The following is a 20263-nucleotide window of genomic DNA, read 5'->3' as shown; positions in this document are numbered from 1 at the left end:
CTCTGTTACGGATCATTGCCATCTCACTTCTGTCTGTGTGGGTTCGAGTCTCGGATTCAGCCAATCTGAGTATGTGAGAAAGCTTGCCAGTAGCTTCTCATGGGTCAGTGGTTCTGTCCTGGGTTTTTCCTCCACCATTAATACTGGCTGCCATGTATAGCATATCATGTGCTGAAAAATGGTGTTAAACCCTACAACAACAACTTTTAAGTAGAAAACATGAGATCATTTGGATAATTTCTTCTCAAAAAACAATTCTGTCAATGAATTTCTGATAAATTTATTCCAATTGATATTATTAAATCTGAAATGGATTGTCAAATATACGAAACATTAGATGCAGTGTGCATCTAAAGATCATTTGTTATGTATTTTTTATAATTATCTTAACCCTTGTATGGACTCCGTCAGTATTTGCAATGTCATGTTGTTAAGCAAAGACAATTCATGCTGCAATACAACATTATTTTTCAAACCATGGCATGGTTCTTCTTTAAATTTGACAAATGTTGATTTTATCCTTGAAAAGTCCTTGAATTGCTGAAATAATCATGGAATTTACTGAGGGAATACAAAACAATGAAATTGTTTAAAAAATATAATTTTAAAATTCGAATGTGTTCTATTACATGTACATCTTACAATAGTGAATACAAAAATATCACAACACTGAATGAATCAAATGACGCAGCAGGAGTTTAGATGGAGTAGTATTCCTTTGCTGCAGTGGTGCACAAATTACTTCATTAATTTTCTTCTACTTTTGTGTCTGATGATGCAGTGATCCAAAAAAGTAACATTTGGAAAAAGTTCAATTTCTGTAAGAATGTGGGTATGTGAGAAAGCTTCTGTAAGAAGCAGTACTCCTTGAAAATGTTATTTCTTGAGAAACAACTTGGGGGCTGCCTGAACCATGCTTGGGTCAAGGAAAAAATATGTTTGGGTCCATGGTCACAAGGTTTACAACAATGCTTTGAGTTTGGACTTGCATTCAGCTAGGATGTCGTCATTTCTTAAATGACACGTTTTGACAAATGTTTAGGATAGTTCTTGGATGTAAACTTGACTCACATGAAAAATTTTCAACAAGTCCAGAAGTGCAAGTCAGTAAGCCCTGATCAAAGTGGTACTGTTAACATTTCACTTGAGACAATGGGTAAAGTTCCACAAGCCTTATTTTGTATCACATTCCATAAAAGGAATCGAGCATGACAAGACAATTTTGCCTTTCTCTTTGTTTCTCACTATTCATGAGTTTGAGAGGATTTTCTTGCATGCAGGAAATATCCAATATCTGGTCAAAAGCTTTACAATTTTCCATTGCTCCAGTGGCCTAGTGGTTACAGCATCAACGTCAGATGCATGAGCTCATGGGTTCAAACCCTGGCCAAGTAATACCAAAGACTTATAAAAATGGTACTAGCAGCTGCCTCACTTGGCATTCAACATTAAGAGCTTAGTGTTAGGAATTATGAGCCTGGTGTCAGGATACTGTGACGGGGTGAGACATGATGTTAGAGGTCTGCAGCATGATGCCCTAGTGCTAGACATCACTATAAACTGGCACACTGCAGACATTGTAGCGATATGAATGAAATATTGTTAAAGCTACGTTAAAAATCCAAAGCATACGCTTTACAACTGGTCCTCGTTTTGTATCCTCAATGCTATCAACCACTATAAAATGGGTTACATTCCAGTTGTATACACAGTTCATGGTGTGTCAAGCATGAGCTACATTTTATCATATTACAAGGGAAAGCGAAAATTATTTTTTCTTTTTAAATTACATTTTTGTAATATGATTTTGACAGTACTGATGATTTTTCAAAGATGCCTTTCCATAAATTCAACCACTTTTTAAAACCAAAAGCCACATTGTTTGTTGGTTGTTATGGGTTTAATGCCATTTTGCAGCACATGATAGACCATACGTGGTAGCCAGTATATTGAGTGGAGGAAGAACCAACAACCAACATTTTTAACATTCAAGGTCTTTTCAAGCCAACCCTCTGAATTTACGGACATTTTAAGGCTCAACGATATGTGAAACCTGATTAAATTCTGGTCAAATAGAGCACAAAATTAGCTGGGGAAACAAAACAATGAAAGAAAAAGCAACTGACTAATGAAAGCAATTTCATTTATTTCACCTCAAGAAATCTCTTCAATAAGAACTTTATCTTTTGGTTTAACTTTTCCACCCCAGGTCTTTTCTAGCTTATTCTTAGACTGGTTCACGGATTCTTTTTCACTATATCTGGCAGAATGTTGCAATTCAAGTTCCAAAACCAACCCATCCAGGCACAGTCCATACATTTGGGCCCAGCTTAAAAAAAATTCCACCTTTTTCTCTGCTTGGAAACACTTTCTTTTTAATGATTTGATATCCCCTTCAAATACACATCTACTTTCTTTGGATTTTGAAGCTTGATTTCTTTTTTGCTTACAGTCCTTGGACATATTTTTCTTTGCAGTTTTTAATATGTGCAACACTTCAGTCAATGCACCCATAAGACCACATAATGGATTATCCATTGTTTTGTACTGTATAATGGCTGCGACATCCTTAATGACAGAAATACTTAATTCTGAAACATTTGATCTGTCATAATCATTGTTTTGAAACAAATTATCCAAGCACATTTGAATTGCTTCCCCTGTTGATGCACATGCTTGCCCTGGACCTAAAGCTGCTGACAAGTCCAATAACTCTTGACAACTTTCCACAGCTGTCTCACAATGCTCTCCATTGTGTAAACGACAAATAAAAGCATAGCCATACAGCAAATTTATTACATTATACTTTATATCTGAAGAAGGTTTTGATTTGTGAAGTAATTCAGAAAGTGCAGGGATGCCGCCCTTGATTTCTGGGTGAGATGCTTCCCTCTGATTTCGTTTTCCCTCTTCAACAATTAAATTCTTTTTGCTCTCCCACCATGGAATCCAAACTTCAACCATATTGCCTAGGCAGCCTTCCCTAACCATGGCTGTAAACTCTTGTTTTTCCTGAAAGAAAATTACAGATTTAGTTGATCATAATGGAAACCTGAAGTTTGGAATATCCCTATATGGCATCAAATTGTTAGCAAAGTATAGAATATAGCGAAAGCTCCAGAATAGATGTTAAGAAAAATAAATCCATCTGAACAAAATAAGAAGAAAAGTTATTGGATTTTCACTGGTCAATTATACTATGCCCAGTCAGAAAGAAAAACATTTGTTAAGTTGAATGACATTACAAATGATATCATTTTGCCAAACTGCAGCTCAGGATTTCTTCATCTCTTCTCCCAAAAGACAAGAAGTGGGTAGTTAATGTCATGACAAAAAGCCAATGGAAAATTAGTAAAGCTCAGTGCATGCACATCACCTGGCAAGTACAAAGTCATTCCCACAAGACCCCAATTTTACCAAAACATATAACTTGTATATCAAATTTATGTTTTGAATATCTTACTATTTGTTTAGTAATAATTTTTTAAGTGAACTACAACAGCCATATTGTTTTCAATTTTTCTTTAAAAAGCTCTAAAGAAATTCAATTTTTTTCCCTAAACTTAGAAAATCCTCAACATTTTTGTCAAGATCATCAAATTTTCCACGTGTTAAAGTGAACAACTGAAAAGTGACCCCATCCCTTCCATTACCTCTCCCTCTAATAAAAACACTGTCTGAAGTATCATAAAAGACTGATAAGGTAGATTCTCAATCTGACAAAAATCTGAGAAATTTATCAAAGTTACTAACAAAACATGTTATTATGATTGCCAAATTTTTATAATTTAAATCGTTACTAACTAAATGTTCATCAAAACTGCATGCATGAAGTCCTGATAAAAGATATCAATGAAAAGAACAGAGAGGTAATTAAGCAAAACTTTTGTTTTGAATCAGATTTAATTCTATAACCAACAAGTTCATCTAACCAATAACTATATAATTAATAACATTAATTTGCCTACATGATGCCTCACTATAACAGATTTTTCATTAAATGAATTAAAGCCTGAAACAGTGGGAATGGTGCAGAACTTAATTTCACCAAAATCAACAAAAGAAATCATAACCTGAACAGCACTTTATACAAGTCTTGTCTTTAGAGTTCAAGCAATATATAACATCTTTTTTAAAAGTATATAAAACAATGTTTGCTATGCTATGCATGAAAATGGAAGATCAAACATAAGCATATATCAATTGATGGTGATCAAATAATTTGTTATGCACTTCTTAGTCCACCATTTTCATAAAAAAGTAAAAGGGTTTCAGTTTCAGTTTCTTTTTTGACAGCTTTCAAAAATGTATTTGTTTTGCATATTTAGAATTATGTTCACCAATTTTGTTATTTACCAAGAAACCTTTTTCAGTGTGCATGCATGCATTAACAATGCAAGGTTAATTCAAGTTCTGTCTATTTTCCTGCACCTAAACAGTTGCAAGTGAATTCTTAAAATCTATATGAATATATCTAAATGAATAAACATATTTTTTCAAAATTACCTTCTCTGTTAAAATGTCCCAGATTTTATCAGCATCTTTATCCAGATCCAGAGCCTGGATTCGTTCCTCTAAGTCTTCAGTCTCAAGGTTATCATCAAAGTCGACGGCTGTTTCCTCATTAACCCTGTTCAACATTTCCATTATTTTTTTCTTATCACCAGAAGAAGCTCTGAAGTCAGCTAAGCACTCCATAAAGCAATCCTTGTAAAATGATTCTGAGCAACTCAAATGTTTCGTTGATTTGTAACAGTCACTGGAGCAATATACCTGATTACAACGAGGACAAGTGTATTTTGGAGGTTTAGTTAGACAGAAGGTGCAAACTCTTCCTTTCCCACTTGCAGAAATTTCTGCATTTGTGTCATCTTGTTCGGCATGTATCAAAACTTCGTCATCTACCTTTGCCATAATTCTCACCACTGAAAAAGAAAGCATGCATTGTAGGTTGGCAAATGTTAAGTCACCATTTTTTCAAGGACTCCAAGGTTGCTACAAACCAAGAAATTAAGGACACACACACAAACACATACAAATAATCCTAAATAAGGACCCACCTGAATAAGCAAAAATTCTTTCTGGCCTCTAGTAGATTGGTTCTTCATTAATATACCTGACCCATTTAGTGATCTTGATATGACAGCCTGCATATTCGCTATGCAGGCATCACATAAAAAAGAAAATCATAAAAAAGTCTACTTCTTTAACAAAGAGATTTTGATGGAATTGATCCAAAGACAGTGACTTTTTTAGTTTCTAATCTTTCAATGGTCTTAGAAATATGACAGACACGTACATGTAAGAAAAATGGAAAATTTTAAAATCTTTTCTATCTCCTACATCTGATGCAAATGTTTCTTCACAACTGGGTAAATCTTATTGATTGCAAAGAAAGTCAGAAACGTGGTTTATAGAAATAACAAACTGAACAAAATTTATGCTAAAGCCAAATGTAAGGCAGCAAAAGATTAAAAACAAAATGGGAAACATGAACAGCAATAACTAAAGAAGTGAAAATTTCCTATAATAGCTATGCAAAAAACAAGACCACTGTGGTAGCAAAAGTGGTTAGAGCACCCGCCTTGGATGACGGAAGCTGTGTGTTTCAACCCCAGCCGAGTCATACCAAAGACATAAAAATGGTTCTAGCATCTGCCTTGCTTGGTACTCAGCATTTAGAGGTTAGTGTTAGGACTGGTTGGCCTGCTGTCAGAATAATATGAATGACTGGGTGGGACATCATGCTATATGTTTGTATCACAATGCCCCAGTGCTAGACATCACTATAAACTGCCACACTGCAGATATTGTAATGATATGACTGAATTTTGTTTAAAGCTACGTTAAAAATCCAAAATCACATATGTCATAAACATGATTTGCAACACAATATTTGATTCAAAACCATTTTGGAAACAACATCTATTAACAACAGGAATATTTTTGCTGAGTAATACCAAATTATCAGAAACAGATGCCGTTTCTGAAACACTGCTCTAGAAGGAAAACTAAACAGCTAAACGTCACATAACAGAACTAGTCCTACATGTAAGACCTCGATGCTGATATTTATGTTTTGGGCATCAGGGTCTTACTGACTAACTATTGGCCCTGTGTAGATGTTTTGATGTCGACAAACATAGTAATGAAAGTCACATTTTCAGGAATATCTCACACAACTGGCAACTAAAACAACGACGCTTTTACACAAAGTCATAATGCTTTAGTCCGACTTTACTTATTCTGATGTTTTTCCTTTATTAAATTCAAATATTCACAAAAGAAATGGACCTGTTTTCAAGTTTTGTTGGCCATTATTTCAGTTGGCTGGAATGCGATGAATGCTGGGAAGGCCGAAATTGGGTTAAGTTGAAATTTATTCTTCAGTGAAACGAATAAAAATATATATTGGAACTGTAAGCAACATTTCGTTTTGTTCAAGAAACATATCCTCCACATTAACCTACTTCAGCATACCTCGACTACTGTCGCATTTCAACAAATTCAAATGTATGTCAACAGAAAATGAAAATGCATTTATCTGCTAGTGTCATATTTTGATTCCGTGGGGATAAAACAGCACAGTAAGTATATTAATTACATATCAATATGTGGAAAAGTGTATATATGGGCTGCAAAGTGTGTGAGATATTCCTCGAACTTGGACCATGCGTTCCGATGTCAACCGACATTGGAACAGGCTAACACGCTTGTTCGTGTTGGGTTTAACGCCATTTTTCCGTACACGATAGGCTATGTATGGCGGCCAGTATTAATGGTGGAGGAAGAACCTGGGAAAACTCCGGGAAGAACCACCGACCCACGAGAAGCTACTGGCAAGCTTTCTCACATACCCACATGGGCCGAATCCTAGACTCGAACCCACGCAGACAGAGGTGAGATGGCAGTCATCCGTAATGAAGAGTGCTTTAGACCACTCGAGGCCCTTACACGCCTGTTATTTGTGTAGTATGACATAGAACTCAATCAATAATAGCATGTGCTATGTCTTACATTGTAGGACTAGTGACAGAACAAACTGAAATTGCCTATACAAAACATTACGCAATAACTGAGTGATGCCACATCTATGAATTAAATGAAGCTAAAGGTTTGGAAAACCAAATCGATACCTTATCAAAATGAGTACGGTCAAATTTAAAGTTCTTTTTGTCAATGCTGATGCTGTTGTTATAATGTAGCCGCAAAATAAGATCAAGATAGCAAGCCGAAACGGACATGCACGAGAAACCAAAAAAAAGTGTCACTTAACAACAGTAGGTTACAGACATGTAGACTCGTAACTGATGCACATCTTATTTCATTTCCTAAAGAAATCTATATTAGTCAAAACTTACTATAATTTGACCCAATGATATATTTTCGGTCAAAATTAGGATAAAGTTAAAACTGTTCTTTATGTGTGCACCTTGAATGAACTTCCCTACTACGAACTACTTAGAGTTACCTCCCATATCAAACAAAACCAGTCTGAAGTTTTTCATAAACAAACTTTCGCTTGTTGCAATCAGGAACATCGAATTACGTCGAACGGTTATTATTAGGTAACGTGATAATAAAACTTACAGGACGATAACTACAACGGTCTTTGGTTACAAAATTACATAAATTCTAATAGGTATAATCCATGCACCAAAAGTTTTCTATAAATTCAAATATGCTTACAAATGGGACAATTATAATATTATCATTTTAAAAAATATTATTTTTATATTTTCATGACCGTATCATGATTCGGTAAAGTTTATATCATAAGTAACTACGAAGAACAAAAAGAAAAATATGTTGCTATACCATAAAACATCATGCGATTCTCAGTGAATGATCTCTAGGCCAATAAATCAGCCCTTCACCCGTGATGATATTGATTTTCGGGTGAGGGGCTGATATCACCTATTAATTAAAAGCTGCAATTATCTGCATGCATATTTTGCTGCACACATTGGTGTATATTTTATACACTCATCTGTATTTCTCGTGGCTGTGCAGCTTTCGTCGGCTGAAGGGTTCTTTTGGTGACATGCATATTATATTTCCGGAGTAAATTCTATGTTTGGTGACTTGTAAATCCATGTAGAATAGCACAGCCATCTGTCCTGTGTCCATTTTAAATTTCGCGCTTGATATGGCTGTTATCATTTACCGGCATGTGTCTAAAGTGTACTCAGGTTTTTTCCGGAATGATCTGCATGCAGCAAAATTGCATATTTTATTGAACAAATGACATCATATCCACAACATCGCGCATCAGTATCAACACAGATTTGTGGGGTTAATTTATCGGACAAGATGATCTCCAGAAACGTCGCTTAAGGGGGAGGGTTATTTAATAGTAGGCCAGTAGAGAGGTTTGTGAAAGTAATCAGAGGGACCGCTCCGGTGGCCTAGTGGTTAGAGCGTGCGCCTCGGATGCGGCAGGTTGCGGGTTCAGTCCTAGCCCAAGTCATACCAAAGACTTAATAAAAATGGTACTAACAGCTGCCTCGCTTGGCGCGCAGCATTAAGATGTTAGTGTTGGGACTGGTAGGTCTGCTGTCAGGATAATGTGACTAGCTTGGACATTATGCTACATGTCTGCGGCATGGTGCCCCAGTGCTTGACATCACTATAAACTACCACACTGTAGACATCGTAGCGATATGACTAAAAAAAAAAACGTTGAAAAACTTCACACACACACACACACACACACACACACACACACACACCGAGTGGTAAGGGGACACCCCTTCCAGAGAAGTTCCTGGTCTTAAAACTTTTCTATGCGATGTTTTTAACAATCCCACTGTTAAGAAAACTGATTCTGCGAAACGGTTTAGTTGATTCACACTGTTAAAAAGTGGGAGCCCCCCCCCCCCAATAATAATATGTCCCCTGCTTTTCTCAACAAATGTTTATTAATTCTACTAAATTCTAAAATATATTTAAATAAAATGAATGAAAAATACAATCTTTCTCTCTCTCTCTCTTAATAATTTGAAATCCTTTATAATTATGCATTTATATATGCTGATATGCATGTTAGGAACGACGAGAGAAATACTTAATACATACAACATTTAACTTTGAATGTAGATAACCTAGCCGGCAAAATTACATTGCTTCTGTTATAGAGACTATTTTAATAGACATAAATTAGATGATACATACATGTAATACATATTTGAACGAAAGTTCTAGACAATACTATTTCGTCATTGTAATAGAGAGAGAGAGAGAGAGAGAGAGAGAGAGAGAGAGAGAGGGAAAGGGAGATAGAGTTTTCAGGTGATATCAGTTAATCAGGCATGAAGTAACATTATATACTGCAAACATATTATACAGTATAATTTCCTGTAAAACGTGCATTTGAAATATAACACATTTTTCTTAGTTACTGGTGGAATAATAGCTCTCACTGTTCCCAAATTAACATAAATGCTTCATTCTTATAAGATTTGATTCCATTATATATATATATGTGTGTGTGTGTGTGTGTGTGTGTGTGTGTGTGTGTGAAATTTAGATCGAAATTTGCTCATACTGGTATACATTTCACAGCCTGTTCATAAAATAAAAAAGAAATATAATTTTTTTCAAACAAATTTAGTAGGGGAGAGTTAGTGTGCTGCGTGGGGTGGAGGATACTCAATAAATTGATTCTATGAAGTCTAGGGTGGGGTGATGGGTCGTCAATATCTTCAGTTTTGGCACTTATGCGGTGCGTTTGCTTTAAGCTAGTACCTTGTTTTGTGTTGGGATGGATGGCTAGGGATGTTAAACGCAGGCCGGTGTACAAATATCCTGATCAAGAAGGGTCTCTGCATGAAGTTTTGTTATTACTTACGTTCCATATTCATACAAATTGTATAGTGTGTTTTATATATTAAATTGAAAGATGATATTTATTGCGATTGTCTGTATGCGAATTTAATATGTATCTGGTTACTGTAGGCAGGGTTGTGTTGTATTGGGGGTTCCTGCCCTTTTCTGAGAAATGGTTGTGGCAAATAAGTTTGGTCTCTGACAAGCATAAGTAGCACTAAAAGACGAAAGGATTAAGATATTGTACTAAATTTGGGGTATACGCATTTGGTTATAGCGCGCATTTTTAAGGAATTCTTAGATTTTTGTGATTACTTGTTTGATTATGGGTAATCGGTTCCGTGGAAATATTCATTAGCCCGAAATAATTAGCCAATTACTAGGAGCAAACATAACGGAGTGAAGTGTTAGCGAGTTTCCATTATGCCATGGTTTGCCTTTGGTGAATTCGGGTCAGAGTGGCCCTGTCGTTCCATAGTCCCTGTTAAAATCTAATGGTGTATATTGAATGTGTGACTCCAGGTGTAGCATTTATGATTGGAGACTGGTAAATAACACAATGGAAGAAGCAAGAAGGGACTGTTCCATCGTCGGAGGATACCGCTTATGTTGCAATGGTGGCAAATGTAATGCAATTTTACAGGCGAAATGTGGCTCGAAACCAAGATTAGACTGGCATAAGGTGGCGTAGTAAAAATAGTTTTCTGTGTTAGGGGAAGTTGTATAATTGTACGGATTAAAATATTAACGGTACAGAAAGTGGATGAGAAACCATTTAGATGTGCGGTTGATAGACACTTGAAAAGATGTGAGATCTGTAATCTTGTATTGGTTAGAGCAAAAATATTTGTAGAATGGACACTTTGGGCTTTCTAATTTACAACAAAAGTTGTATGGAAGTTTTTGGAATTAGGAGAAACTTATGACTTCTACAGGAATCGCGCCAGGGTTTGACACCGCTCGGTCAAGCAAATACCCCTGGTTTGTAACAATATCATTACATCACAAAAATATCGAAATACTGAAACGTTCTAATTTTATATATTAGTCGGATGAGGATTCTGTGTTGTTGTTCTCGCTGTTTTTTGTGTCAGCTGTTGCTACTGCAGTACTGATGAAATTGACAGTTATGATGACGAAGACAGGATAACAAGGACGATGAGGATGATGATTTAAGGTGCAGGGCTAGTTGCAGTGGAAGGGGCATTTCTACAACAGACACAGCTTCATTATAATTTAATAAACAGCACATTAGCTTTTACTTGTTTTGTTTATATCATGTAATCTCAGAATCACATAACACGCATAAATGCAACAAAATCTAATTTTAGACGAAAGTTAAACTTACCAAGTGATTTTTCAAAGTTCACAAATATTTAAACAAGTACGCAGTGTTTTAAGTTTTTATTCCTGGAAAGATAGAACACGCTTCACACTTAATTTATGTCTGATCAACATGTTTGAGTCCAGAGAGAGAGAGAGAGAGAGAGAGAGAGAGAGAGTCTAGCCCGAGTTTCATTTGACCCATGCCACCCCATTTTTGATATTTTATGCAGGTATATCTCGATGAAAGGTCGTTGAAGTTTGTTGGACCGGCTAGTAAGCGGCTACCCCATGCCGACACCAAATCGTGTCGGCGAATTCCAACTTTTCGATAGGGAATGGACTCTGACCCTACACCTCAACAAAAATGTCCAAATATCAAAATTGGAGTGACAAGAGTCAGGGAAACCTCGGACTAGTCAAAGTCTATCACAATCCTTTCCCTTTTCGACTTTTAGCGTTTCAAATCGTATCCTGGCCCTAATTTAAGTGCTGCAGTTTCGAAAAGAAAACAAAAACAAACTATATATATATATATATATATATATATATATATATATATATATATATATATATATATATATATATATATATAATGATAAAAAAACAACACAAACGCCTAAAATTCTGTGAACGTCAATTAAATGATGAAAAATACTACAAACATATTAACAAAAACCCGTCAATAGAAATTAAATAAAAAATTTAAACATGCATTAATGAGATTGCTAAAAATAATAATTCCCTATATGAGGAATTTGATACTTTCCCTCTTAACATACGTACACCTCAATTCTACATATTACCCAAAACTCAAAAAAATCCTGACCATAATTTACCTTTAAATTATCCAGGACGACCAATTATATCAGGTTATAATTCATATACTGAAAACCTATCCAAATTTATTGATAATGTTTTACAACCTTTAATGAAATCACTTCCTTTATACATTAAAGATACCACTGATTTCATTAAAAAGTTGAAGTCAATTCCACAGCTATCTGATAACTCAGTCCTTGTATCATTAGACGTAACATCACTATATACCAACATTCCGCATGCAGATGGTATTGAAGCGTGTAAATATTTTATTGATAACCAATTCTCGCTTATAGAAGACCCAAGAATTTGCAAGATTTTTTAATTAGAACTAAACAGACAGAAAATAAAAATTACACTTTTCGTCATCTAAATGTAACAGACACCGGTGCTCTCAATGTGCAAACATAAGAGAAAGTGCTTCTTTCAGTAGTGCCAATACAAAAGAGGTATTTTCTCTACGCGATAACACTAACTGCATATCAACTGATGTGATTTATTTATTAACCTGTAAAAAATGTAGCATGCAATATGTTGGACAAACACTACAACAGGTTTCAAAGAGAATGAATAATCATCGCTTTCATAATTTTTTTTTTTTTATAGAGATCCTCAGTTTTCCTCTAATGTTTCAACACACTTTAACACCAATAATCACTCTCTACTTGATTTTTCTTTCATGCCAATATATATTGTGCATGGTGACATGAATAGACTCATAAAAGAAACTTACTGGATTCATAAGTTAGATACTCTGTATCCTAATGGACTTAATGTTAATGCACTATATAAAATTGTATAATTTAAATTGATATAATGTATATCCTTTATAACAATATAATTATATGTATGACTGTTTGTCTCTATTATATATATATATATATATATATATATATATATATATATATATATATATATATATATATATATATATATATATATATATATATATATATATATATATATTCATATATATACATATATATATATATATATATATATATATATATATATATATATATATATATATATATATGTATATACATACACACACACACACACACACACATATATATATATATATATATATATATATATATATATATATATATATATATATATATATATATATATATATATATATATATATATATATATATATATATATATATATATATATATATATATATATATATATATATATATATAGTCTGTCACAAACCATTTCTTTTTCGACATTTAGCGCTTTAAGTCGTAATCTTGGCCCAAATTTAACTGCTGCTGTTTTGAGTATATAAAAAAATCTCGACTGGACAGAAAGTACGATTTTATTTTAGGCTCAGCGTAAACCAGTCAAAACCTAAGGGAAGTAACTTTACTTAACGTTGGGGACCGCAGCTGGACTGAGAGGGAGAGCTAAAATCATAACAGTAAACATGGCAGAAGATGACGAAAAGGGTTATAGATGGGAGACAGAATACGAGAGATCTTGGTATACATAATTAAAAAAGCTGAAAATCTTTATGATATATAGATGATCCCCTTTTATATTGAAAATTAGCATATATACTGTACTCAGTACTGTTAGACTTATGATGGGTTCACTCCCGTTACAAACTGTTCTTTATGAACCTTGTTTAAGCTTGAAAAGTGAAGACAGTAGCTTCTTCGCTTATTTCACGTCATTGTTATAAAATTGAAAACAAAAATAAAATCAAAGAAAAAGTAATAGTTTGATGAATGCATGTTTCCTACATCTTATATGTTATGTACCTCCGTAAACAAATAAATGGCAAACCCGTGGAGATAATCACCAGAACGGACGGGAACTGAAGTAAACATTGGAACAGACTTAAAATTTGTGCAATATTACTTTTCTGAAGTAGACTTTTATACTAATAGATCGAAGCATAAAGGGTGTGCAGTAAAAGAAAGAAAAAAAAAACTAAACAAACATTTATTGAACTGAATACACTCTGGTGACCATAAAACTAAAGATGACTCAGTTGACTTGTTTTGGACAGAAAAGTGAGAGTGATATAATAATATGCTCAGAATTCGTTTTTGCTATCAAGAAATAATAAGTAATGTTAAATAGTGCACAATTTTATCCCAGGAAATATTTAGATCTGTGATTATGAAGTCTAATGCAAAAAACAACATTACGTACAAATGTCTCACACATATGAAGAATTCCAACTTGTTCCAGTCTGTTCACATGATTACCTCCATTCTTTTGATTTTATCCACACCAAATAAAACTAAGTAGAGGATTTTTTCTCGAACTTGATAACATTCAGGTGGGAAATTCCATTGTCCATTTCATTAAAAGGATAGGGCTTGAAAATATAATGCATGATCACAAGGACAGCCATTAAATGCATTCATAAGCACTGGAGATTTACTCTGCAATCATTAATAATGAGTATGGATTTTACTGCCATCTGACTAAAACTGGTGCATGTGAAAGAATGTTATTTAGGTTCACATGTGCTAGAAAGGGAGTATTTTTGTAGACTTTCGGTACTTTTCAATACTGGGTTGTTTCTTTAAACTTTGCATTTCTATATAAATTGCAGTATTTGAAGTTGTTACATGGCAGTCAGATTAGAATGGTTTTGTTAAGAATAAATGAAAATATACTTGGATCAAAACAAAACTTTGACCAGTTATAAAGAGTTGAAGTTAGCAAAACAATCGGAAAGGTAAGAATTTTATATGACGTCTGGCAACTTCTTAAATGAGACCATAAATTTCATGAGTTTGATGGTGAAAAGCTTGTCTTTGCTGTCAGTTTATGATTTTCTTGCATTTGCTCTATCACCGGTCAAGGATTTCAGTCCCCTATTGTAAAGAATATCATGAACAATTTTGTTTTCAACTGTATATTTTCAGGTTGTACTCAGAAAGTATCCTTGGTATTGTATTGTTTGCATGTATCATAAAGACATATGCCTTATGGCATATGAAAGAGAAACAACAAACAACATTTCCAGTTTATTTTCTTCGCAACATTTTTATTTTGGAAGCCTTTATCTGTCAGCCTAATTTTTAAGATCATGTCAGTATCACTAAAACTCATTACATGCTATCGGTAAAATCATTTTCCTTCTTGTAAACAGTGATAGACCAGACTCACAGTCTGCACAGGTTTTATCCCTTACAAAAATCTAAGAAAGAACCTATACTGTAACTTACACTTGCATGAATAAAAAGACACTTCATTATGCCCAATAGTTTGTTGTTGTTGTTGTGGGGTTTAACGCCATTTTCAGCACATGATAGGCTATGTATGGCGGCCAGTATTAATGGTGGAGGAAGAACCCGGGAAGAACCACCGACCCATGGGAAACTACTGGCAAGCTTTCTCACATACCCACATTGGCCGAATCCTAGACTCGAACCGCCGCAGACAGAGGTGAGATGGCAGTGATCCGTAATGGAGAGCGCTTTAGACCACTCGGCCCAATAGTTTGTTATACTTCATAAGCATTCTGTACATATTTTGAGCAAGTTGGACAGAGATAAGACTTGTATGTTGATGTCTTTTTCATCCCAATCAGATAAATTGATGTCATTCTTACAACAGGATTTATGTTTTTTAAGGAAAATCTTTTGTCACAATTTTGATCCTTCATTAGAAATTTTGTAGAGGCATAATCTAAATTTCATTTGACTTTCCATACCTCATTGACAGTTATGATTTTTGTGTTAGATCATATCATATCTACTATTGAAAACGTTATTTTTGCTGAAACCGCTTGGTACATGTAGTGGCCTGGTTAGTCTGAGGTTAGCATGATTATGCAACATTGTATTGAATTCTACCTGAGAATAAGATTGCATTATGTGCCATACACTGTCAATGTTCATGTGTCAGAATGGAAAGTTGTATTTATAGTTATTTTTTTTGCATGAAATGGATAACATTAGCTCCAAAGAGATGTGCTTCGATCTAGAGAATGCAAATTTTTATATCAGTTATAAGAAAAACAATTTAAAAAAAAAAAGGTTAGAAGAGAAAGGTCACATGGCTACAAAAGGTTACCCTTAGATCTAACAAGATACAAGTTTCGAAAAAAACAATGGAATGAACCATAAAGTTTAAACAGGTGTTGAAAGAGAACGTTCTTATAGCTGTTGTAATTAAGGAAAATATGCAAATAAAATAAATAAAATGTGAGGATTAAGAGCAGGATACAAGTTCAAACTTCAATCAGCAAAATTAAACTCCAGATTATTTTCTTTTGCAGGGAGGAACTAACTGAAGATGCAGCAGGGCTGCTACAGGCTAGTGTTGATGATATCGCGCTTAAGGCAAAGCGACGGAGGCTGCTGGACAAATTGGGCAACATTCGTCTGGGGATGGTAAAAACCTCTTGATTGAATTGCAGTCATCACATGGCTCTACAGAATAAATACTGCCACTGTATGATTCTGTCTGATGTGTAAGAGCATGCTTCATGTCTAGTAATATTGGCATGTCATTTATGTTGAAGCAGCACATTGTAGTGTTATCCATACCCATCTGTTCACCACACCTTGATTAGGCTTTATTTAAGTTAATTTCTAGGTATTATTGGCTACTGTGTCATGTCACTTTTGTTGAATACAATACTAGTCTGCAGAAGAAAATGTTGTTGTGACATATTTTTCATCACAATGAATTCTTTTAAGATTTGCCTTAATTTTCATTGAGATTGTTATCGGTACAATCATGTGCTCTTGTTTGGTGATGACTTTTGGTGCTCAGTATATCTATCTACTAATTTAGGTCACCTTGACCTATATATCAGGATTCACAGTTTTCAGTTCAGTTTTGGGGTAAGGTCAGTTTCACAAATATTGTTAGTGAAAGAGTCTTACATCTCTGCATTTATGTCTTCTATTTATGCCAGAAGTAGTTAACTGTGATGGACAATTTGTGCTATAGTTGGTTTGGTTAAGTTTTCAAAAAGAGGTGAGGTGGGGCATTTATGTTCTGTGAACGCATTTATAGTTAAACATGAGAATTCAAATATTTAAACTTAAGGATGGTTCATTTGATATGTTTAGATCCACATGAATAAGACATAGTTGGATGTTCATAATTTGATGGTAATGTGGCATGGAACAATCCGTAAATTTTAAGAAATACCGAATGAGAGTAATTGCACTAGGGACATGCTGTGTTCCTGGAAGAAATACTTTTCATATTATTAGCTCTGAATTTTTATTATTATTTTCTTTGTGTGGATAATATTAGAGTATAAATTCTTATAAAAATATTTTCATAATTATTTTAGCTATTAAAGTATTTCGTTATCTAAACTCATAACATTTGTCAACCCTAGCTTGGCAGAATTTCAACATTTTGATCGATTTTGGCATTTGTTTGGGTTTATCTGTCCATTTTTACCCAAGATTAAAACTGGTGGCTCAAGTTTATTGCTTTCCTCTTATTTCAGTATAATTTGTTTTCACATCCACGTTGGATCTGGAATATAGCTCAGGGGCAGGCACAGCATGTAGACACTGGTCAGCTTCTTGTTTTTGTTTGGCTGAGGTGGTGTTGGCAAGTTTTAGAGCAGTTTTGTCTGCTATGTGGCTATGTTGTTTTAAACACCTACATTTTCTGACCTGCCAGAACGTGTCTTTTTGTTCTGACTGTCTGCATCCTGTTTAGAATCAATGGGTAAAGTATCTATAGTTATATTATATTGGATGACACTATACTCTCAACTGAATGGATGCAGGTTGAAATCCCACCATTGAATCAGTCTAGGTTGGCTACCGTAGTGTGCCCTTGGACAAGTTACTTTTTTCATTTGCCTCGGCATAAAATAACCTTGCTGTGCCATAGAAGCACCAAGCCAAATATTGTATTGACTGGAATTGAAGTGTAAATTTGAATGTACAGCAATTTATGTATTTACTTTTGCTTGCAGATGCGTCATTTGTTTATCATCATTGACATGTCTGCAGCAATGGAAGACCAGGATCTGAAACCAACCAGACTTCATTCCACACTGAAGGTAAAGCCATAAAGCCACCACTTCATTTTACCAGTGTCCATAAACTCTTCCTGTGCTGCATGTTTCCACATGACAGGGCAAAGTAAGCAAATGTTCAGTTTTTAAGAGTCAGCAAGTTTTGTCAAGAAAACTACAATATGAGCAAGCGGTCAGGGAAATATATTAGGTTGTTGTATGGTATTGCATATTTTGTAACTTGAAAAAATCAGGTCAAATCTACTGTGCTGGATTTCTGGATAATTCACACAGAAACAGTTGTACTTGACGGAAAGGTTGCTTACCAATGAGAACTATTTTCTATACAAAAATTTGAACTTCAGTTATTTTTCAAGATTCTGTTTATCTTATGTCTGAATGTCTGATGTGTCTGATTTATCATTGAACTTTTTTATGATTATGATTTAATTTCATAATACAGTCTATGTATATGACAGCTTCTTTAAGGTGATTTTCTTATTTCATTTATCATCAACATTGGTTTATATATAGCCAGGGAAGATTTTCAATGTAATATTGTAGCATTACAGCATGTTAGGTGCTCACCAATTGTTATGTGGCACCTGGTTTGGTTATTGTTTTCTAGGATATGATTCAGTAATTATTGACATAAAATATGAAATTAATTAAGGTGGTGCTTACCAGATAATATGTACTTTTGAGAGAGTGACGTATGTAAGGTGAAGTAGTTCGCATTTAAAACATGCACATTGGAGAGAATGTTTGCATACCTCTATGCTACATTAATGTGATGTGGATGATATTTCTTTTGGATATTGTACTTTTGGAAATTTTACATGATTTAAGCACACTTCTAATTAAAATGACTGCTCCCTTGTGTTAAAAAATCAGTCTGAATTAGTCTAAAATACACTATACATAGCAGCTATTAAAATAGGGAAAATGAATTTTGCCAGACTAGACAATACCAGCTTCTGAAAGTGCAATGAATGAATTACCAAATATATAAAATGTAAAAAAAGTTATCGGCTCTTTTTTATACAATTTACCTCTGAAGTTCAGGAAGTGAAAATGACCAAGTAGAGCTAGCACTTTTTTGAAAGGTGCACATTTGAAGTAAGGCCAAGCTGTATACTCTATAACCCATAGTACACCCATCAATCATACACCAAAATAAAGGGAATTAAAGGTTCTTTGCATTATACCTAAGATGTACAAGGTCTTTTTTAAATAGCCAGTATAACCAGTGAGGAAAGCCGGGGACATTCTTTTTCTTTAAAATCCTAACCCTATGCAAAATGCGAAACTGTATAGCGCCACCTAATGGAATAACATATCTCAGCAGAGAATGGAACAACACGAGACCCATATGTAAAAGGTAACAGTTTAATCAATTACCAAAGCAAAATGAAATTGAACATGACATTTGAATGATACATTTTCTCTTAGAAATAGAATTACTAAATTTATAAGATATACAATTAGTCATTCTGTTATGCTGATTAAACAAACTTCATCATAAAATTGAGCGAACAATCAAACTTATTGTTCAGCATACCAGCATAGCCTGGTTGCTTTGAGTCCTATCAAATTCAATGTCAGTGACAAGTCAGAGTCACCGTATTCCTTTTCCACTTTAATCTATCTCTCCGGCTTCTTCCAGTTATCAACTGTAACTTGGCTGTTTGTTGTCTTTTCCCCTCTGTCTGGTGCATGTATGGAGCTATTTTGTCCTTAAGATAAATAAAATGCAACAGAAATATTTTTGAGGTTTTTATTCTGTTCTGGCTTCAAACAATATTTCCACTCTGGTTATGTAAATAATCATCTTATCATAATTCAGCAGACTAAGGCTAACATCAGTTTGCAACCTGACACGCACAACCATATCATTATAAATTTAATGTCTTTCTCCTTGCTACTAGCCACATTCATAACTGGAGCCATGACATAATTAGACATCCTAGTAAATATTACTATGCCCCTGTGGGCTGTAAATCACTAACTGGACTATATTGGTTGTCATGTGCTAATTTTTTGCTTGGAAAGAACTTAATTACACGACTGAATTAATGGAATTCACTCGTTATCCTATCTACATTACTTGCTAACTAGCGATTCCTTGACATAACATATCTTGATATCATAAAATCAGTTCCTAGAATATATGATACATATAATTTAAGACATAAATTCACATATTCACACAATTTGTATCAGAAGTAATGCATGAAATCCATAGAATACATGAGTCATATAACATTTAAAAATAAATGCATGCAAACCATTTGCTTCTAAGCTCATGGAAAAGTGACGTA

The 20263-nt window shown here is 34.3% G+C and overlaps 2 protein-coding genes across 2 annotated transcripts in view; one reads left to right on the top strand and one right to left on the bottom strand.

The window, feature by feature from the left end:
* Positions 1-2122: 2122 nt before the first annotated feature.
* On the bottom strand, positions 2123-7470 carry LOC149781934 (zinc finger HIT domain-containing protein 2-like). Its single transcript, XM_089936134.1, has 3 exons — positions 7362-7470; positions 4507-4925; positions 2123-3012 (listed from the first exon to the last, which is right to left on the bottom strand). Coding segments are annotated over exons 1-3 (1278 nt in total). The 5' UTR covers positions 7363-7470; the 3' UTR covers positions 2123-2154.
* A 5878-nt stretch (positions 7471-13348) lies between these two features.
* LOC149781933 (general transcription factor IIH subunit 2-like) overlaps positions 13349-20263 on the top strand; it is a 49356-nt gene continuing 42441 nt past the window's right edge. The window contains exons 1-3 of the mRNA XM_089936133.1: positions 13349-13465; positions 16227-16341; positions 17901-17987. Of these exons, the coding sequence (XP_089792259.1) occupies positions 13410-13465; positions 16227-16341; positions 17901-17987 (258 nt within the window). The 5' untranslated portion in view covers positions 13349-13409. The remainder of the gene's footprint in view (positions 13466-16226; positions 16342-17900; positions 17988-20263) is intronic.

Source organism: Sinohyriopsis cumingii, chromosome 15, assembly GCF_028554795.1.
Source record: "Sinohyriopsis cumingii isolate HCF-2022 chromosome 15, ASM2855479v2, whole genome shotgun sequence".
In the NCBI taxonomy this organism is placed as follows: domain Eukaryota; kingdom Metazoa; phylum Mollusca; class Bivalvia; order Unionida; family Unionidae; genus Sinohyriopsis; species Sinohyriopsis cumingii.
Note: the sequence above shows the minus strand (reverse complement) of the source record. Positions and strands in the feature narration are given on the sequence as shown.

Bases quoted from the DNA above. Each gene is read 5' to 3' on its own strand.
- LOC149781934 (XM_089936134.1), bottom strand. The intron at 3,013-4,506 runs GTAATTTTGAAA...ATTTTCTTTCAG, and splicing joins GGGACATTTTAACAGAGAAG to GAAAAACAAGAGTTTACAGC.